We start from the raw sequence: 22847 nt of genomic DNA on the forward strand, positions 1-22847 counted from the left end.
TGGGTATTGTTTTGGTTTTTTTTTTTTTTTTTTTTTTTTTTTTTTTGCCTTGTATTTTGCCTCACTGTATCTGTTTCAAGACCTCCTCAATCATACTAATTCTCTATATTAGAGCAGCCATTCTCTCACCCACAAAGACCAATTGAGATTCAGAAGAGTTATGAGGGGAGTTTCTTAATTTAGCAAGAGGAGCATTACTGAGCAACACTGTGTACCAGTTCATTAAGCCACACTAGTTTATATGTGCACCCAGAGAAAATATATCCAAAGGATCTTTCAGCGTTGTGTGGATAAGGTATGTTAGCCTGGCATGCACTTCAACTAAGTCTACCTTAGGGCTATTTTTGCTACCATTTTGTTTGCTGCTTGCTTGTTTTTTTAAAGCTAATTGAAGAAAAGAACAGCACAGAGTCATTTGAATAGTCCACATGCCATTTAAATCCACTTAAAATGTAAATACTGATACTAGACATTTCAAACACAGAGACATTCATCATATTTGCTAACAAATTTGATTTTAGCCAACTGATGTATATTAGGTTCTTCAGTTAACAAGATTTCCTCAAGCTCAGCCTACTGAAGCCTCACGCATAGCCTCAGCCTTCAGTGCCTGTGCAAACTCCTCTGATGATTCACAACAGGGAATAGCAGTGAAATCTTTGAAATGTTAAAGGCATGTGATTGTGCCGTCAACTTTTGAGAAGGCTGCTGAAACAAGATACCATGAAACAGTTCAATAATAAGCATTTGCTGGTGCTGGTATCTCAAACCGACCTTTCTTTACTTTACATCTATGAYATTTTACTTTCAAAATAATTTATTTTTTAATATAAGCTTTGTTTTAAAAGCTACAAGCACGTTTCCTAAAAAGTCCTGCCACTTTAGACAACGGGACTGCCCCATAATATTGCACCAACAGAAGGAACTAACCCATTGAAAACATGAACACACTAAAGTAATGATTGCAGGAAGGAGAAAATCTGTAATTCCAAATTCAGACACTTACACATCACATGCAGAACAGTGGTGGCAGCGGTCAGGTTTGATCAGCTGGCATCGATCACAGTATCTGATGGCTGTATTCAAGTGCAAGGGTCAGGTCAGTAGAACTCACTGGATTTTATGAGAACTTTCCCCCTTAACATGAAATGAATCTTCAAAAAGAGCTTCCTGCCCTCCCCTGYCACACCTGTTCTCACAGACTGTCACATGCCTAATCTCATATGATATGTAGTTTTGATTTTTTAAAGAAATGTCGCATATGAAAGTATTTAAAACGATCTATTAGTATTCCACTGAGTCAATTTTCATTTACCCTTTGACTCCCAAGTCTTCCCATCCTTCACCCTCAGGCACTGATCCCATTTACACCTCTGCACAGGGTACTGGGCATCTCATTGTGAAACTACAGTCTTTCASCAAGTCAACGTTCTGCACTGGCTTTCTCTGTCCACTTCACCAAACAATGATCTAGCAGACAGTTCAGTAAATCAGTTTTTCCTCATCTTGTCTGGGTATTTTTAAACAGACCTTCAGGTTTTTCTCACTGGAAATAAGACACCAACACAAGCATCTTGAAAGCACAAGAAAAGCCAACACCTACAGCTAAACAGAACTGGAAAGTGCAGGCAACAGCTTCTGAGACCACTTCAGGAACTTAAGACTGGGATTCCCTTAAAGGGAGCTTGTATTTAAAAGAGTCAGAAATTCTCAGACTTTACTTGGAAAAGTCACAGTAAACTTCAGCAATGGTTATTCCGTAGTTTAAGTTTTGGAAACTCTACAGGGCTGCTAGTTTCAAGAAAGACAAAAAGGCAGATATACATATAAAAGCTATAGATTTTTAAAGAATATACATATGCATAAGACAGCACTTTCACAGATCATTCATCTATAAATTGGAATAAAATGCCTACATATATCAAAAGCAAATGCAGAAATAGTCCATAAGTAGCTTTGTACTGAATTTCAGATGGGAATAAAATAACAACTATTTGTTTTTAAATTGCAAAAGTATGTTAAGATCTTAAGCACATTTCTTTTCGTGCTGAACCAAAACAGTTCAGAAAGAAAAGTTTAAATGGGGATAAGAATGATTAAAAATTGAGAAACACATTTGATTTCACTATTTCAAGCTATCTTATTTACATTTCTTTGCTGTGTTTAATAGCCGCAGCTAGAGAAAACTGCTGTCATCTGTCTGCTTGCTAGAAGGTGTTTTTTTAAAAAATTTCAAGTAGTGGCCTTATGTACAGATGCCCAGGAAAAGGACTGCWGTTTCCCTCAGGGGAAATAAACACCAGCCCAAATAAATAACAAAACATCATGGCACTTGCAATGTGTGTTTCATATATTGTATATTCAGTGAATAAACCAGCAACTTCAGGAGCATAGAATTATCTTTATATCTCACCTCTTGATGCTGTTGTAGTATAGATAGGCAAGTCTTTAGCAGCTCTTCTCAAAATCTCCTGCTGGGATTCTGGTCTCTCTTCTTTTTCATATTGTTCTTTATCAGCTTTTGACAAGCAGAACTAGGAGGGATAGAGAAAATGGATAGGAGGGAAGACACTAATTATTACTTTGTTTTCCAAGGAAAAGAACCTTTGGGTGCCCCCATCCACTGACCCAAAAGTGCCATGTAAATAAAAAAAAATGCTACAGTAATTACAGGAGATCCTTAAAACTCCATGTTTCTGGATGTATTTTCAAGAAAACTATCTCTGTTCCATTATCTATAGCATTTTCTCTTCAACATGAGGGAAGGCAGAGGCCCAGGGTGAGCTTTAAGGTGCAAACTTTCCTTTAATTCCTGATAACCATAAATTAAATGATCTGTGAATAAGAGGAAGGTGCAACAGTTTTTCGTTGCTACAAGGCACTGAAGTTCTCTTATCCCACTTCCTCTTCAACACAGAGAGGGGTACAAACCAGATGGGGAGAAAAAAAAAGGCAGATGGGGTTTGCAGCAGGGTTCACATTWCCAGCACAGAAGCTGAAAGAGTTTAAACTGGAATTCCAACTTAGGAGTAATCAACACCAGTCTCAAAATTCTTAAGTTGTATTGAAAGCAACTTCAGCAAAGCTTGTACAGTTTGAGAGTGTGTTACAATTCTAAGTAAAGCCTGACAAGCATTTTGTTGAAACCTCCCTGAAATGTAAAGTTTTACCAGAAAAGCCTGGAGAGCTTTTATTCATTTGAGAAACACTTAGTTTGGTATCCACTGAAATAGTATTTACTAGTAAGCCCCACAAGACCCAGCGTGCTGACGAGGCCCTGTGCAGTGGGGGCTGAAATAACTATTTCCTTTGGTATTTTTCTATTCTGAAGCACTTCTAAACTCTGAGCTTCCTGCATGGACTACAAGAGCCCTCTTTATGAACACACATAGACAAAGCATTCATGGTAGTGAGTGGAAAATGCTATGTGTGCAGCTGGAACAAAAACTGGCTTAGTGTGGTTTAACATGATCCTATTTTCCTACCAAAAGCATGTACATGATTAGCTCATATGGATTTTCCTCTCATCCTGCCCTTTTTCCTCTTTTGGATTACAGTCAGTTGGCAAGCAGCAATRAAAGCTCCATTTACAGAAAGAAGGAAGCAGTAAGACCTTGCTGCAATTTCTCCGTGCTATTTCCTAACCCAGAATGCAAGCAAGATGCCTCACAGCTCACAGAATCTAGTTAAGCCTCCTGCCACATACAGCATCATCCCAGTTACTGAGCCCACGCATCCYTCAAGGGTGAAACATGAAACATTTTTAAATAATACCCTTTTAAATAACCRAACAGTAGAATTAATCTATGTGAAGGATGAAATTAAAGTTTAACCTTTGAGCCATCACCGAGAGTTTGACCTCATTATTTAAATTTAATCACTCAGATAGATATTTATTCAAATATGAAAACTGAGACGCTCACATCAAAAGTTTAAGACAGATATGAAGCATCATTCCAGCAAACAGTGTTGCAATACACCTTAATCCCTACTACCCTTGTGAGTCTGCTAGGTGACCCAATGCCTGTCTCTGGGACCTGCCATCAGGCAGAGGTTGCAGGAAACATGAGTACTCCCTCTCGRTAACATTTCAAGACAAACCATTAATGTACAGAAAAGGAACCAAATAACAAGATTTAAAACTTTTCAAATTTGTCCATGTAACATCATAGTATTACCCTAAAAATCCTGGATAGGATTTTGGTTTTCTGAAAAGTTATATTTCTGTTCTAATTTCAGTACTTAATAGGACCACGAGACCACAGTCTCTTAGGACAATAGCAGGATATGTTCAAAGACATCAAAAGTTGTCTGTTACCACACAGCAAACAGAATTCCCTATGAGGTTCCAGCAGTTCTTATTGAAAACAGAAAGAATCCCTTTGTTTCCTTCCTCTTTCTGGATCTTGTATAATGCTGATTGTTCTTTCTTAGAACAAATGTACAAGGATTACACTAAGACAACAGCAGCTGCAGAATCTTTTTTTTTAGTTCAATAGTAAGATCACAGGATGCTATTTGTTTTGCAAGAATGGCCAATTTGAATGACTAAAAATATATACGTTCACACTCACACAATGAAGAGATTCTGAAGTTGCTTCTTTTTAAGTATAACCAGCATAAATTAACCACTGGTACATGAACAGAAAGGATTTGCCCAGAGACAGAAAAATTGGTGCTGCATTTTTAGTTTGGTTGTTTTTTTACTTTCAAATTTTTTTTTTTTCAGTGTGGTTTTTTGTTGTTATGGTGGGATAGCTTTTTTTTTTTCTCTCCTTCTTTTTCTGTTTAAAGCTAGCTGTAGAATAAAATTTTATTAAATCTGATCTACATCCACAGTTAATATACAAAAAATTAATTACATGCCATATGCCCAAGCCATCCCTTTCACTTGCTGGATACAAAAAGCTTGCTACATCATCACTGTAACTACAGGAAAAGTACTGTCAGGGTAAGTTTGCTATTAWTGAAGAATTCAATCAGACAGCAAAAGTAACTAGGCATTAGCATTAAGAGTAGCTCTAGTTTATATAGATTTGTAAAACCTAGAATTACACAGTTTCAACCACATTTTAGTTAGTTAGCCTGCTTAACTTTAAAATTTTTCTGCAAAACCATCCCAGTAAAAGCAAAACTAAATTATACTGAAGACAAGACCCTTTGAATTTTTAGGTTTAGCAATTAATAGAATAGTAGAATCATCTAGGTTGTAAAACACATCTAATGTCATCAAGTCCAGCCATTACCCCAGCACTGCCAAGTCCACCACTAAACCACATCCCCAAGTGCCACATCTATGCAWGTCTTAAAACCTCCAGGGATGGGGATTCAACCACTTCTCTAGGCAGCCTGTTCCAGTGCTTGACAACAAGTCTTTCAGAGAAGAAATTTTTCCTAATATCTAATTTGGACCTCCCCTAGTGCAACTTGAGGCCATTTCCGTTCCTCCTATTGCTTGTTACATGGGAGAGGAGACTGGTTCCCACCTGACTACACCCTCTTTTCAGGCAGTTGTAGAGAGTGAGGAGGTCTCCCCTGAGCCTCYTTTTCTCCAAGCTAAACAGCCACAGCTCCCTCAGCTGCTCCTCACAGGACTTGTGCTCCAGACCCTTCAACAGCTTCATTTAGACTTYCTGCTTAGCTGAACAGCAGAACAGTGTTTAATTTTTTGCACATTATATTCTATAGTTTTAACATACAGATCCCTAAACCATAATTAAGCACTACAGAGCAGTGCTTGCTTTTTCTTTGAAGCATGGGAATAACTCTTCTCAGAAATGTTTAAGGTTGACATTAGCACTGAATGTCAGTCTTACTGAAAACAGAATAAAAATTCAACCCCCAAAGAGCAAMCAACTCACAACAGTTTAGGCAGTTGAAAAGCTTTGTAAAAACAAGGAAGAAAAGGGCAGTATTTTAAATTCAGTGCCAGTATTTAATCCTTACATACACACACATTAGAGAAAATAGAAAACAAGGTAATCCATCTCAGGGTTATTGGAAGTAATATGGTTCTTTTTCAAATAAAACTCCTTACAGTCATCATGTATTCTTTTGCTATTTTATAAAGCTTCTTTATGTAGTCACATCTCAATTCGTAAACCTTAACCTTGACTAATAAGTGGTTTCAGTCCTCCAGGTCAAAAGCATACATTGCATTACTACCCTTTCTTACCAAACAAAGGTCAACACTGCCTAAAAAGGAAATATAAAACTATTTCACTGTGTTTCATTTATAATTTTTAAAAATTCCAGGTTTCAAGCAAGCTACTTCATAGCATAGCACTGTACAAGACTGCCAAAACTGTGATGATTTAAACATACATTTCGTATAAGGAAATGTCATTACACAAAGCATATGGTATTTTAAGAGCAACTTGATCATTTTCATTCATGATGCACTGTCATGCTGTTCTATTTTMGATAATGAAAAGGGAAAGGTGAATCACGCAGTACTGCAAACAAATTTCATCACTGAAAATCATTCAGCTATTTATAGRAAAGGCATTGACATTTTTCTGACATTATATTTACCTCATTAGAGGGGGTTGCAGGAGATGTGAAAATTGTCTTCCCATAGGACCATACAAACATGACAAATGACAGATGAAAAACCACAAGGTAGACAACTGCAATAAAATACAAATGAGAATTTGGTGAATATAGCTGAAAAGAACAAGAAATAAGCCCCCTGATTTTTGAGGAGGGGTAAACAACTACCTTTAGAGCTCTAGACTGTTCACTTAAAAAGAATGAAATAAACACCTACTCTCACTACCCAAATGTGGTGGCTATTCTTCCTCAAGGAAGTATATATTTTTATCATAGATACGTGAAATTACCTTGAACTCCTCTTCCATGGATGGACCATCCACAACTTCTCTGGGCAACCTTCGCTGCTGCCTCACCACTCACACACTAAAGGATTGCTTCCTAATACTTAATTTAAACCTGCCCTCTTTCACTTTGAAGTCATTCCCCCCTTGTCCTATCACTCTATGCCTCTCTAACATGTCTCTCCTCAGCACTCCTGTAGTCCCCTTCAGATACTGGAAGGTGCTATTGGGACTCCCTGGAGCCTTCTAGAGGATGATAAGACCCAGCTCCCTCAGCCTGTCTTCAGCTAGAGAGATGCTCCATTCCTCTGATCATCTTTGTAGCCTCCTCTGGACCTCCTCCAATAGGTCCATGACTTTTCTGTGCTGAAGACCCCAGATCTGGATACAGCACTGCAGGTGGGGTCTCACCCGAGCCGAGCAGAGAGAGAGAATCCCCTCCCTCGTCCTGTTGCCCACGCTGCTTTGGATACAGCCCAGGACACGTTTGGCTTTCTGGGCTGTGAGCACATGCTGCTGACCCATGTTGGGCTTCTCATCAACCAGCACTCCCATACCCTTCTCCCCAGGGCTGTTTCTCAATCCATTCTCCRCCCAGCCTGKACTTGTGCTTRGGATTGTCCTGACTTMTGTCAGGACCTTGCRCTTGGCCTTGCTGAACTTTCCAAAACAGATTTTGAAGGAAAAAGCAAATTGACAAAACCACCCCCCMMAAAMAMAMAMAAAAMRRAAMMAAAAAAWYCCMAAAMMMMAMMWWWYCCMAAAMMMMAAAAAACCCAAACCCCGKWWCTGAACACAGCCTCACTTCTGGCATGTGACTTACCTTTTTGGATAAAGATGAAGMTGTAATACTGTTCTAGATTATCACAAAGTAATTGATTACTTACTGACCTACATAATTTAATTTCTACTTCTAATAGAAACAGCACAGTACTGTGCCATTACAGAAGGCACTGGTCACCAATGACAGTTAAAATCCCCAAACAGGCATTGTATTCCAGTGATGCCAACCGTGAGTTAAAGATTTTCTTATTATCTTCTTTCAAATCATCTGAGAAATACAAGCTGGAAAAGTCCTRTTAGAGTCACAGTGGCAGCAAAATTCAGCTGGCTTTAGTAGGGAGCTCAATCCATTTACTAATGAGTCTGTGTGATACAGCTGTCCTAAAGACCAGGAATCCAGACTTTATGACYCAGGAAACTCCTTCCAATCTTGTTTCCTCTAACAGTTTCTTTTACCACTTGTCAAGAGGAAACAGATCAGTTGTGCCAGAACAGCAAGTCTTAGAAAAGTCATATTAAATATTTATATTATCTTCATTTACATTATCTTCAGATGCAGGAAGTGGGAAACTTGACCTACTTTTACATATAGATAAAAAGAATCCTTTAAGAAGCTGTATGATTGTTGTGGCTTATGGTTTCAAACCAAGACAATGATGTACTTCACAGATGGCAAAAAAGGCTCAAAACTTTGGGAACCTCCAACAGTTCAGAAAAAGGCTGGGCACAGTCACAGAAGATATGGCTTTAATTTATTGTCTTTCAGCATTTTCACTGTTTATTGCAATGACAACAAATAAATTGCATTTGAGCTTTCTTCAGAGAATTATGCTTTTTACCTTTGCCTCTGATTCCTCCAGCCTTGGAGGCAGATTTGGCAAATTTTCAGCTGTGGAGCTGACTGAAAATGCAAGAAACAAAACCTTTTTCTAATGCCATCCTAAAACTGTCTCCTGATAGCAAAGAACTTGTGTSTTACTGTAGTAGGCACTGCATAATTAGAAATTGTTTTTTATTAAAAACATACTCGACATTCAAACACAATGTGTTTAAGCAATTAAAGCATGAGAAAATGATTTGGAAGAGAAAAAGACATAAAACTGGAGTGGAATCAGTGGCACAGATCAGAACTTTGGTGGAGAAAACAGCGAGAGAAATTRAACAGAAGGAAAGAGGAAATGAGATACAGGGGAGGGCAAGGCACAGCAAAATGAACTTACACAGTAAAAAGTTCTATTCTATCCATAAAAATCACCTCAGAATTCAGATTATCTTGAAGGATTATTTTTAGTGCACACACAATGTGTAAACAGCAGAACCCCAAAGCTTTGTCACAGGCTGTAAACACCCCTAAAACACACAGAATAAAAGGCACCATGGCTGGCTGAATCAAAGGTACAGATCTGTCTCAGTGCTACCAGTATTTATTAGATAGAGGCAGCTATTAAAGTACTCTTGCACTCTTCMTGTAACTGAGATCTTGCAATCTGCYACCATCATTAAAAGTCAAGGGCCAGTACTCAGTAGCCAGTAAAAGGCACCACCCAGGGAAAGACCCTGCAATTGGCAGTCCGTACTGGCTTCACTCTGAATAAATTCTTGCTTCTTTTCCTACTCCCATGCTGCCACTTCTACTGTGATTACACATAACTGTCCTGTCAGTGCTCCCCAGAAAATGAGAGGGAGGGAAGATACCATTTTTCACAGCTTTACTTTAGCAGTCCATCTACCCACCACTTTGGGTAGCAGTAGCTCCTCTACAGACTATTCCCTGCAGCATCTTGCATCTCTTTCCAGTACAAATGTAAACCAGATTCATTCCTTGTCAGTTCATTTACTTGTAATTACAAGCTAGATGGAAAATGCAACAAAAATCTCAAACCCCAATATCTGCCAGTTTAGCCAGACTTGGAGTCACAAGGAAGTCCTGGCTAAAYTAAGGCAATCCAGGATTCTCAATGCCATGCTGTGACCAAATGAAGTCAGTGCTCTTTAAAGGCACTGATGCATACTATACCATAAATTATGGCCTCAGTAAGACAATGTCTTAAGACATGCTCTCAAAATGCTCCTAAAATATGCTAAGCCCTCATAAGATTTGCCCTTAATATCCTTTTCCRAATCATTCTTAATACTACTTCCAAGACAAAGTCAGATCACAGAGTGATAATAATATATAACAGTAGTATATTACACTGTTAACAGAGTTTCAGAATTGACTTAATTCCCCTATCCTAATGGATATAAAACTAGACAAGAATATAAAATTACAAAGAAAAAATGAGCCTCAAAGGGGTGAAGAAATTGCCACTAATCTAATAAAAAGTTGCTATTATATCCAAATCATTTTACAGCAGTGCTTATTACACTGAAATATGGAGTAAAATACACTTTCTAAGATGCACATTATTGATTCACATAGCAATGTTTCTGCTACTTTGGTCTTTTGATGCTTTTGATGTTGATTCCTGGCTATCGTGAATTGGCTTGTAAGAAGTTTAGAAAACTTACGCCAGCTTTCTTTTCAAATAAAAAAAACTTCACATCTTATTTTAAAAATCAAACTTCATGGCTGAGAAATTAATGCATATGGGATGTCTATGATATGGTTCAGAATGGGAGGTGCAAGCAGGGTGCAGGTGACGGGTATTAAGAGCCCAACAGTCAGGTTCCAGTGATACTGTCACTCTCATTAATTAATCTCACATTTTTCTTCTCTGGTAGATTTAGAAAAATCTGTTCTAGTCAGATAGGCACTGTATTTGAAATGATATTAGAGATCTGACTATGTAACACAAACATTGCTCTGCCAGGCCTGTTTAACTGAGACATGGATCTTGCCTTTCCAGAAGAAATTAGAAAGTAAAACTTATTAATCTACAGGTCAAGAGCAAGCACAGCAGCAACTTGCAGAATTTTGTGAAGTCTAGGTAAAGTCCAGCTGTGAAATTGGATGTAAAAATCCAGTGTAACACAAGCTCTCATCTTGATTGGCTTACAGTTTATTCTGAAGATTTTCCTATTCTTTCTGATCTCCATTCCATCAAGATTCCTTTTTTTTTTTTTTTTTTTTTACAGTCTTCTGGTAGACATTCACCAGGAAGAAAACAGCTAGATTAGCTCCCAGTTCTGTGCTCTTTTGCAAAATACTTAAAAGATGAGAACCTCTTACTAGTCTGAAACAGCCCTCTGGATGAAGTGCAAATCTGTGCTTAATCTACCACTCATGTTGCCCCATAAACTGAAATTAACTCCCAGACAAATATCCCAGCAATAATATGCTAGATTTTTTTTGGTTAGTTTGTATCTCTGCCATTGTGTACTTCTACTCCCTGTGGCATATACTTGTTAAAACCAATAGGAATATTAAAGTCCAAACAAGGCCTCAAACACTTGAGTTATAATGTGTATGGTTGAAATAAAATACTTTTGAAATGGTTGTGTTTTGCACAATTCTAACCCTTTAAGAATAGGGTTCTGAGGAATTTGGTAGGCTGTTTGGAAAATATTAAGCAGTATAACAATTCATCCTCTTCTAGAAGTCTGTCAGGTCACAGGCCTAAACAGAAAATGGAATTGTGGATCTACTGCAGTTCATTTACTTTTTTCCTTTTTCGGTTCTTAGTAGGTACCCATTAAAAAATAATTGCAAACCTAAATCATAGTTGCATTACTTGCATTAGTCACAGGTCTTGTCATCATCCTAAGTTTGTGGTATTAGAAACAAAACAGACTCAACTGTACAGTATTTACTTGTTTCTTAGCATTAATTTGCTCATTACAAAGAGCTTACACATAAAGGAGCACATTTAAACTCTATGCCCCTTAGGATTTGCATGCAAAGCAGCTATTCACAATTTWAAAAACCAAAAAATTAAAATTACCTTTTTCTGCAGTTGAAGAAATAGTAACTGGAAAAGAAAAAAAAAATTGTTAAGTGAATTCATAGGGAATTAAATGTTTGGCTAAAAGTGAGATATATGAAGCAGTTGACTTGTTCCAAAGCATACTTTTGCACTAGCAGAGCCTCCCCACCCAACACTGCGGTAAAACAGGAGTCACTATTTGTCCTGCCAGCCCTTGATGCTTGGTGAGTTAGTGGAAGAGCTGAAGAGATGYGGTTCCCTGCACTAATGAAGCAAGCACACTCCACAGACAATAATAAGACAAAATTTATGCATRTCCCCCTTCCTGTATGTACCTAACTCATTTTTCTGAGTCAACAGCTAGGCCAATGGGTGTACCACTGGAAAGCAGAAAACTAAATTGAAAGTTCTTACAGAAATTCCTGTGAAACTGATACAAGTAGCCTAATTCCTTCTCTTAATATCCCTCCCCCACTTCTCTCTTCCTGTCACATATTATTTTTGGCTTTCTTTTCCCCCCTGACCTGAATTCTTCAGGCATAGTTAAAATCTCTCAACTTCCTTATCTCCTATAACCTCATCTCCTTTTATGCCAAGAGCAAATTCCATTGTTCAAGTCCACCTTGTATACTGCCTGACTAGTACATCTTCCTGCCCTCAGGCTTCTCCAAAACCTTCACATTTAGTTTATCAGTTCAGGTACAATTCACAGAGAACTGCTGTACTTGTTGGTTGTTGTTTTCATATCACTCTTCTTGCTGGATCTCTTCCTTGGACACTGAATTACTGAAATTCAGTTTGGAATTCAATCTTTTCCCAACTCTATCTTACACAGTGAAGTTAAGCTTCTAGTCACCAGCATGAGCAAAAGGTTAATAAGCACATCCTGCCTCCTCCAGTTTATTTCATCCTACACCATCTCCCCTCTCTCAGCTCTGACATTTCTACTGTCATCAACCTGTGCAGCAGTTCAAAATACCCTTTTCCAGATGCACTGTAGAACCTGAAATCTGCAGGGCTTCAGTATGCATTGCAGACTTCCTCCTGAAGGACTGCATCTTACAGAGGGGGCATTTGTCACTTATCTGTAGATWCCTACAGGGAAAGGGTCTGCACTATACTATGCAACTGTGCCTCTTTTGAAGGGCAAGAAGAGGCAKGATGAGATGATATTTCAATGTAAAGTGTCCCCTTTTTGTTCAGGCATGTTTTAAGTTTTTTCCTTCTTTCTTGCCCCCTCCCTTTCCATTAAGTATCCACCCTCTGTCTGCACACAGAAGCCTCTGCAAAGTTAATGGAAAAGGTTCTGACTCCTTCCACCTAAAGAAGAAAGAAATTACCATTTGGAATAGAACAATGTTGGCTTCAAACTCAAGGAGGTCAATCCTAAAGAACAGTTTCATTTCACATTAGTTATGCATACTTGCACAGCCTGCTCCCGTGTTTCTGTCTGAAACCCCATTGCATGCTTCAGAAGTTAAATTATTTTTAAAGCAAACCCTGCAAGTGTTTTTGCTTAGAATTTTATTAATGTGTTATTTCTCCAGTTAAAACTTTGTCAACAATGCAAAGAGAAGATAAAAATAATTTAAAAAGTGAAAAGTAAAATAAGCTTGCAGAGTATGGTTGTTTGTTCAACTTAAAAAAMTWCTAGAAGTACTTTAGATTTAGCTCRGTCTTTGTCTCCTTATATCTTAYRCAAMCACCTTTACACACATTCATAAACATGTATTTCCTTATACAAGAAATATTAAAAAGTTCTTAATTATCCTCTGTTGGGAGTGGGAGAACATAGTTATCTATAAAACTTCAGGAAATTTTTTTGTAAGTATTTCTGGTTAAAGCACTCCTTAATTTGTAGCCTCATTTCTGCTCACAACACAAACCAAAACCATAAGCCAAATCTGATGTTTGAAGATGTTCAAAATAATGAACAGTTTTTACAAGCAAAAACARGACAAAAAGACAGCATAATATTTTATCACTTGTGAGACTTCATCAAAAAGATTGCTAAATAACCTTCAAAACATTAATTAAAACTTTACAGCACCAGGAAGACAATTTCTCTTTCATACATAGGTCCCTTAGGTTAGAATGCAGTTATTAGACTGTGTAGAACAATTTTTGTTTGAGAAACTCCCACAATTTGATGTAAAAGCCAACATGGAAATACTTGTGACTTTCATCTTGTCTTAACACCCCCAAATGAAATGAAAGATGTCCAGTGCTCTTCTGTGTCTTAGAGGTTCATGCAAGTTAAATGTTTCTGTGTCTATTCTTTTTGCTATTCTAATGCCCACTGTCAAGTAGATTAAATAAACAGCAACCCTACTAGTCCAAGTGTTGTAAAACAGTTATTCTTCTGAGGATTTCAAAATATATTCCCACATCAGTCTATTGCTCAGCTACAAAAGGAAAAATATTCTTTGGAYTGGTTTCTTAGTATTAAGTTCCTGGTTTTGTGAGAAGCCTTATGAAGTCCTAGAATGATATTTCTAGGGAAGGATAAAACATAACTGGACAGTGAAAGCTGCAGATTATTTCAATGCAAAGAGCTCAGAAACTCAGGCACAGAGTTTTCACACTATGGCCTCAGAATTTCAAAGGATTCAACCTCTCAGTGCTACAGCACCAAGGGAGTCGAAAAAAGTGAATGAGCCCTGTCTGACTGCTTTACCTCAGCTACCTCAGGGTTTCCAAAATCAATCCAAGGAAGGAGTGCAGCAAACCTGCTTGTAAAGAGAGAAAGACRGGCCTACACTGAACTTCATGCTGCTGCAGCTTGCCCAGGAGTGCACAGATACAACACACTGTCAGCTGCTCCTGTACCATTGAGCAGCTTACACACTTGTCATGGTTTGACCCTGGCCAAATGCCAGGCACCCCCAACAGCTACTCACTCGCTCTCCCCTGCCACAGCTGGGCAGTGGAGAGGGGAAAAAATGAACAAAGGGTTCATGAGTTGAGATAAGAAAGTGGGAGAAAACTCTCCAAGGGCAAAACAGGCTCAACTTAAAGATGCRAAGTGAATTTATTACTAAGAGTCAGAGGAGGATAATGAGAAGTAAAAATAAGCCTTTAAAGACACCACTCTTCTCCCCAGTCCCCTCCATCCTTCCCACTGACAGCGCAGGGAGCAGGCAGTGGGCATTTTGGTCAGTTTGTTGCAGGATTTTCCTCCACTATTCAGGAAGAAAAATCCTACCACTGCTTCACTKTGGGGTCCCTCCCACAGGAGGCAGTTCTYCATAAACTCCTCCAGTGTGGCACAAATCTCACGGGCAGCAGTCATCCCAAAACTGCTGTGGCGTGGGTCACTTGTCTGTGGGKTGCAGTCCTCCAAGGCCAGGCTGCTCCAGCCTGGAAGCAGGGCCCCCTTCTCTCCATCAGGTCTCCTRSTGGAKCACAGCTTCCTCCAGGCATTCACCTACTATGGCGTGGGCACCTCCCCCATGGGCTGTGGGTGGATCTCTGCATCYCCCRTGGACCCCATGGGCTGCAGGGTCACAGCTGCTCCACCATGGTCTGCAGCACAGCCTGCAGAGGAATTCCAGCTCTGGAGCCTGGAGCACCTCCTCCTGCCCCTTCTCCACTGACCTTGGTGTCTCCATGYTGTTCCTCATATTCTCACTTTCTCATCCTTCTCTGGCTAGGAAAAAAACTGTGTGCCCTTTTGCTTTGATTTCTTCCTAAATATGTCATTACAAAGGCATAACCAACCTCTCTAATTGGCCCAGCCTTGGCCMGCATCATGTCCATCACCTTCAGRGRCATCAGAGACTGGCTCTGCTGGACACRGYGGAAGATTCCAGAAGGGGAGCCATCTTTGTGGCCCACCTACTACCAAAAGCTGGGCCAAGCAAAACCAACACAACRCTGGACCTCCCAAAGTTTTGGGGTCCCTGAACATGAAGCACAYAATTCAAAGTCTGTGGGTTCACTTTCTACAGAACACTACCTACAAAATACACTATACAGACTTATTAGGCTGGATTCAAATGTACTTTCTGACTCCATCTGGTTAGCGGACAAGCAGAAATTGCAGGATTGACTTTTAAAGAGGAAGAGGCTGTTTTTTTTGGTGGTTTTTTTTTTTTTTTTTTTTTTTTTTTTTTTTTTTTTTTTTTTTTTTTTTTTAGACACCTAGCAGCACCCCTGGCAACAAAGACACTTTTTCTTCATGACCCCAGTTGCTGGTTACACTTTCCTAGATACTCTTCCTCACACTATTGTCTGTTATCTTTCATCTCACYTATGTCACAAGAATGAAAGAGGCAGAAGGCTACAGTTTATCACAGGAAACAATCCTGCAGACACAGTCATTAGCTGTATAACAAATGAAACCGGGGGAAAATATAATTTGTTAGAAGCATTCCTCTTGGAGTGTGAACTGATGATAGAAATGTCAATTTCAGAAAGCTTTGGAGCATTTTTTAAGCTGCTTCAAGGAAACCTCTCAGAATATCTCATCTCTGAAAGAAAAAGTATGTTAGGGAGCTGGTTTGCTTTTACTTTCAGACTTATTTTCAGGGTTGCTATGAAGTGTACCAGCATCTTCCACATCACTGCATAATAGGAAAAAACCAAATCTCCCTATTTTGAGGCAAAGAAGTGCAGTGGTCTCCCAAAACCTTGCAAGACATACTAAAAGACAAGACATTTGCCTTCAAGCTTGGAAGAACCAACCCCCCTGCCCTCCATCACATCTTCCTACTCCCTTAATAGGCATGTTGCAACCATAGCTAGATATTCTTCTTGCAGAGGAAGAAATTAAACTCCAACTAATATAGAAGTATAGAAAAGGACAAGAACCGATCTTGTTACTGAAGCGCTATGCTTACTTCCCCATCCACACCCACGATGGCTCTTAGCAGGAGTCATACTTCGGTTATTACAGCCTTTCCACAAATTTCAAAGTAAAATTAACATTCTGGCTGACATTCGTCATGGGTGGGAAGAGGAATTGCACATTTATCGCTCCTATCCCTTCACCAGCTGTACAGTCTTAACTTTTCTCATCTTTCAGGCAAAAGGGTTAAAATAAATAAATAAATATATACACACATGTATAGATATATACACACACATACATGCATATGCACACTCATATTTCCAGAAGTTACCAGTACTGAAATCCAACAGAAACCCCCGACAGGCTCTGCCCAGCCTGCAAAGGCAAGCACCACTGACATCATCTCACTTGTTTAATTTGTTCAGAAAATGGCATTTTATTGAAAGCATAACTTAGAGTTATGGTTACATAATTTCCATTTGCAAATGCAAACTTTAATCACTCTCAAGAAGCTGGTAGAAAAAATATTTACTGACACAAGAGGGACAATAAGTATATTTTCTTGAGCAAATACTCTTTTCACTTACGTTACAGGGCAGCAACAGAGAAGACCTTAGCACCTCTCCACGGTTCTCTAAACGCCTTCAYTCTGTGACCTTTCCACACTGAACTATTTCTTATTTCTCAGCTGGCAGGCAGCCACTAGGTGCTCTTCTCCCTTAACAGCTGGCAGTTGTTTYAGACAAATGACTCAAGATGACTGAATTGACAGCATCATATAGCCAAAAGCCAACGCAGGAAGATATTGCCAAGTCCCTGCTATGGGGGTCCAGGAATCACACACAATTGTCCCCATGAATGTCCTTTGCAGAAATTTGAACCACATGAACTTAGAATTGTTTTATCTTCATACTGTGCTAGACTGAYATATTTCAACTCCAGACACCCAGAAGAGGACATAAGTTTCCCCACCCCCAGTGCCCTGCCAGGGGATTCAGAAAGCAACATTTTRTAGAATGATGAAGCAGGAGAAGTGACTCCACAGGCCTTTGTGCTGTGCCAGCAACACTGCCACACTATATACCTCAGCAGCAGCACTGCCTGGGGCTGGTCTGCAGCACGGCTGCATCATCAGCCAGGCCTAACACAACACTTGTCTCACCGGTGTGACCTGAGATGGACAACTCWTGCTGCAAGGGTGCATAAAGTTACCCCTCTTAACCATCCACCCACTGCCTTATGGCAGACAAACATAGCAAAAGTGAGCACTTGTCTTCACAGACACTTGGAGTTGGAATTACCAATAAAGGCAAGTTTGTGCAACCACAAACACAGGGGCATTGCAGGGGTGAAGGGGGAATGGCAGTGAGTGGCCTCTCACTGTCCTGCACGGTCATGAGAGGGGAAAGAAATGCTGTCAGRGCCACCAATGTCTCAAAGCACATGAGCCAGAGCCCAAACTCATCACACACACTGTGCACAGCAACAGCACTCCAGAGAGCTGCCTTGTGACTTCAAGTGATCACAAGATGACGCCTTCAAAGGCATTGCAGGTAGTGTGTCTCTGTGAGAAATCTGGGGTGGGAGGAGAAAGGAGGAAGAAAATGTAGCCAGGGAAGAGAACACTCTGGTACAAAGGGGGAWGCTCTGTGCTTTATGAACACCACATTTTCCATGCCCATGATCACCATGCCCATTGCTACAGGATTCAAAGAAGCATTATCACAGGGACTGGTAAAATGAATTAGTATTTCAAATAAGGCAGTTCAAGCTGCACTGCAAAATGTTTCTGTTATTTGTTACCAGCTATCGTTATGATTTGTTTTATGGTTTAAACAATATGAACMTGATTCTTGCACTAGAACAAGTAATTTAGAGCAGCCAGAGGCTTGTTGCCCAGAAAATATTTTCTTATCACAATAATAAAGCAGCTTTTTATTCAGCCAAGGTCTTTTCAGCCTCAATGCAGAGAGTACATGCATAAATACCAACAGTCTACAGCAGAAATTAGCATAAGCAATGCAAGATACTTCTTGGGTACTGAGTTACATTTAGCAATGAATTTAGCTATGACAACTAAAAAGATTTCTGCCGTGTATTATGGGAACAGTAAATTCCGTGCTAGCACTCTCACAGTTCAAAAACATAGGTACAAAGGCAGCTGACTTCTGGAACCCACAAAATCCTACAGACAGCTCCTTGCCTCTGCATCTATAAAGTATTCTTGAAATACTTATATTCTTGAAATACTTATACCAAAGGTCTCCTAGTGGTCTTCTCAGCAGGGGTGCCTGCACTTTTTAAAAGACTTCAAAATCAAGAGTTTCCCCTGGTCAGCATGCAAGAGGAAGGGTTGTCAGGTCATAACCTTAGTCCCACACTTGATTAAGCACCAACTATCAAGACATGTATCAGCCTAAATACCTAAAGGGTTTTCCTGCATATTAAGTTAGCATTCAGGTCCAGCGATGTATCAGGTTTGTTGTCCCTGAAAAGCCCTATTCCCCAAGAAGCACTACTCACTTTCAATTTACCATAATTGCTCAAAACCCCCCTAATATAACTTTATTTTCTTCACCTACTTAATCACCATTGACACTGCTCATTCTATTTGCATTTTGATGGATTTTAAACCCTAGCATTACTTTTACAGACTTTCCTTAGCTAGTTACTTATATTACTAGACTAGCTTCATTCAGTTCTTTACAAAAAATTCTGCTTTATCGTAACAGTAACAGCTCTATTGTTCAGTAGCATGGAAGTGCTGTGCATAAATTGTTTCCAATATTGTCTTTAAGCTATCAGACAGAGCCAAAAGAAAGCCTGGTTTCTTCTCAAAAAACAAAGAGAGCTCTTACTTGCATCAGTCAGTGAGCTGTGCTCTCTCTGGCACTTCAGGGAACAGAAAGAAACAGAATTCAGAGAAAGGGGAATGGAAACTCAGAAGCATGTGAGTGGAGCTAGCTAATGTCCACCCCTCTAAYTAATTACACTTACATTTGAAGAAGGGGTATTTATCCTCAGGTTGGCCAGATTAAGCTCATAGTACTACACTCAAGTATCTGCATGTGTGCAAATGCATTTTGTGTTAGGAATAACTCCAGTAGTTCTGAAGTTGAYACTACTAGGACACTTGCAAGAGATATGAGTGACAAACAGAATAATCAGCTGGTGTTGACAGACTGCCAGTATCATTATGTGGTACAGAGCTGTCTTACACACCCTGCACAAGATCAGAATTTCTGCAGGTAATACCAGAAACTGTCAGTATATTTAAAATAAAAAYCAAAGCAAGCAAAAATCCCACCCAACCAACATACATTTTCATAACAGTATTTTTCAATTAACAATTGACCAATTCTTTTTGATAAGGTGAACACTAATTAACAATTACCAATTGTTACATTGGTAACAATTAACAATTTACCAATTCTTTTTGATAAGGTGAACACTAATTTGCAGTTTGTGTCTGCCAATCAATACCTGCCTTGAATATAAAGACCATTCAAAGCTGAATGTCTTATGACTCAGGTCATTACTAGTAAATYCATTTACTTCTACGCCAGACAGATGAAAATAAGCAACAGTCCTTATCTATCCATTCCACACAGCTATGAAGTATAATGGCAGGAGAGCAGAGGTGCCAGTTCATGGACAACAAAAATTGCAGACACAGCTGCTGTGACCTGCAGACCGGAAACATCACCCAGCAGTGAGAATGGCCAGCAGCCAGGAGGGACCTGCTTTGTTAATCAGGCACCTTCTTCATGTTTGGCTTCAGACTCTKCCAAAATCAGTTGTTTCCCTTGCTTACTTACTAGCCCGGCTTGCAACAAGTGTTTCCCCAAATGTGAGGATAAAATCTCCTTGAAAAACTCTGCGGATAAAAATCTCCTTGTAAATCTCCTTACAAAGYATTAGGCACTCTGTTTTCTGAGAGGAGGATTTTGCTGTCACCAACTTCATTGAGCAATGGAAGAAACCAAACTGCCCAGCAAGCTGAACTCCTGTCATGCATTATGCAACTGGATTCCCTAAATGAAGTTTTAAATTTGCAACRCTGGTCAGCTTTGATTGGTATTTGCCACCTGAGGTTAAATATGGAACTACCTATGATGAGAGCTAATTTGCAGTCAGCAGCACATCGACAACCAAGCAGCCAGTAATGTAATTTACATGAAGTCCTATCAAGGTATTCATAAACCAAGCTCCTCAACACAGCCCTTTTAATACAGTTTTGTATTGAAAAACATGTCATTTAAAACAAGCATATTAATTGTGGAASAGTTTAGCAATAGGCAACTCCTGTCTTCAACATGCTAGATTTGTAAGTACTAATAAATATTGAGCATTTTATTGTTTTTACTATTAAAGCATTTATGGAACAAATACAGGTTTAAGGACATCTCATGATGATTTAAGGAAAATGTCCATATATGGTTTATCAAGTTAGTTGATAACAAATGCTGCCATCTTTTGATGATGRAGGTTTTGCTGTTTGCTCTTTTTGTAAAACAAAATGTCTTACATTAAACCTTACTTGGACTGACACATCTTGAGACAAAATTTGACTGTAGCTAAATCTACATCTTCTAGTTTCTTTGCAAAAAGGAAGAAATAACATCAACTCCCCAGGAAAAGAAGATCCAGGAGCTGCAGAGGGAAAAAAAAACCCACTGGTGATAAAAGGACAGAAAGTTTTGGATAGAGGACAAGGTCAGAAGGACCATTTTGTTGCACCACGTCTCATTTAAGTACCAGACTACTTAGGAATATGAAAAAGTGACAGCACAAAGACTCTACGAGCCACTGCAAAGGGATGTTTTGGATACTTCAGAAAATGTAGACTAAATCTTAGATAGTATTCCAGAGTTAATGGAAAGGCAAGCATATCAAAGAGCAGAGCCTATCATCCACAGAGCTCTCGTTCAGTAACTATTGCTTCCAGCAAATAAACAAAAAAATCCTCAGAGCTCATCTGCCTGCTGACAGTTCACCACATACTCTTGGAAAGCATTAACTCAGGACTCTAAGAAGGTCAGCTGAAATACTATAAATCCTAATGTAGTGTGTGCCAAGAGAGAAACAGTTCTGCCTACTGCCCCTTAGAGATGCATTAGGGCTCTCAGGACAAAGCAGTGGATGTAACACAACAGGGCTGCCACACTGTCTAACATGAAACAAGCAGGGCTTGTTGCATGCATGACATCAACTAAGAGCGTTAACTTCTTCKGTCATCTTCCTGAGCTATCACAGAMTGTGACACAGTTGCAAGAATATCCATGGTTGCMGGTGAAGTACTTGAGTGGGGCACTCTGGTGGGAACTAATGCTTGTGAAGTCACAGAAAAAAATGACTGCTGTTGGCTTAACACAAAAGTCAGCAACCACAGSGACTTGTAGGAAGTTCGATAGGGAGGGTGATTAAATACCTACAACTAAGTGTGAGCTGGCCCAGACCCTTAAACCTGTTCTCTCCTGAGAGGCTACACAGAAACATCAGTTGGGATGGGMCCAGGGGGTGCAKCCKTTTGCCTAAAGCCTCCAGGGAAGCMGGGCAGCAAGAGAAAAGCACTGTCACATGGCAGCAGACTATCATAAACCCAGGTAGCTGAGGCACGGAAGTGCATCTTCTGAGGCCCTGCATGAGCCTAAAAGCTCTCCCAGCCCATTGTTTCTGCCCACAAACATTTTCTCATTTCCACTCTCACCTTGGCAATAGGGTTTCCCAAGTGGTTCTGCAAGTGTGGGAAGTAGTGAGAAACATAGGATATCTACAAGTTTGAGGATGCTAACAGAAAAAAGACATGCCAAAGAGAAAARAAAATAACTGAATCTAGTACTCAATGGTCTTTAAGCTTTCCATTGTCAAAATTTATAATTTGTCTAAATTATGAAATACTAAAAAACTTCAAGCCTATTCAGCACCACTTGCTGCTTTAGCTTTATCTCAGCAGGTATCTACCATGGAATACAGCCATAAAATCTCTGTATGCAATTACTAAGCTGAAGTCAAGCTTTTGAAAAATACAATTACTTACCCATTCCAACATGAAACTTAAGAATTAAACAGATGAAAATATATACACACACACAAAACATTCCCAGAAAAATCCAATGCATACCTTGCATCCATTTCAGATAGTATAAAAAAACCCACTWGAGTGTTAGTCACACAAGATTTTTTCACAACAACAGAAACCAAACTCCTCCAAGTTTTGGGCTGCTTTGCAATGTTCAGGGTAAATCTGCATGTCACAAATGAACAGATGTGAAAACCTTTAATCCAGCACTGTGGAAATACACTTCCTTTCTCTCTCTTTTTAATCCAAACTTCCAAAGCTGAAAGCAATGACTACTTGTCATGAAGAATRGTACAATAACAGGTTTTCTGCATTCACACCCAAGACAAGGCAGTAGATGAGCCACTTAACCCAAGTTTTAATTCTACCATACATAATTGCAAACCAGCTTATACAGTAACTATCTGTTTAGGTCTCTTCAAACAAATAATGTCTGYTCCTCTCAAGGTTACTTTAATCTAAACTTGGTTTCATTCTCTCTGCACTGG

The 22847-nt window shown here is 39.3% G+C and overlaps 1 protein-coding gene across 7 annotated transcripts in view; it reads right to left on the reverse strand.

Moving 5' to 3' along the window:
* ZDHHC20 (zinc finger DHHC-type palmitoyltransferase 20) overlaps positions 1–22847 on the reverse strand; it is a 50860-nt gene that overhangs the window by 19794 nt on the left and 8219 nt on the right. For 6 of the 7 annotated variants that reach the window (XM_057368522.1, XM_057368523.1, XM_057368519.1 and 3 more), the window contains exons 2-5: positions 11504–11530; positions 6535–6629; positions 2414–2534; positions 1007–1076 (exon numbers count right to left, since the gene is read on the reverse strand). In XM_057368522.1, coding sequence (XP_057224505.1) covers positions 1007–1076; positions 2414–2534; positions 6535–6629; positions 11504–11530 — 313 coding nt within the window. The remainder of the gene's footprint in view (positions 1–1006; positions 1077–2413; positions 2535–6534; positions 6630–11503; positions 11531–22847) is intronic. The other variant, XM_057368520.1, reaches the window with a different exon arrangement.

This window comes from Malurus melanocephalus, unplaced genomic scaffold, assembly GCF_030028575.1.
Source record: "Malurus melanocephalus ecotype Western Australia unplaced genomic scaffold, MMel_1.1 scaffold_93, whole genome shotgun sequence".
Lineage (NCBI taxonomy): Eukaryota > Metazoa > Chordata > Aves > Passeriformes > Maluridae > Malurus > Malurus melanocephalus.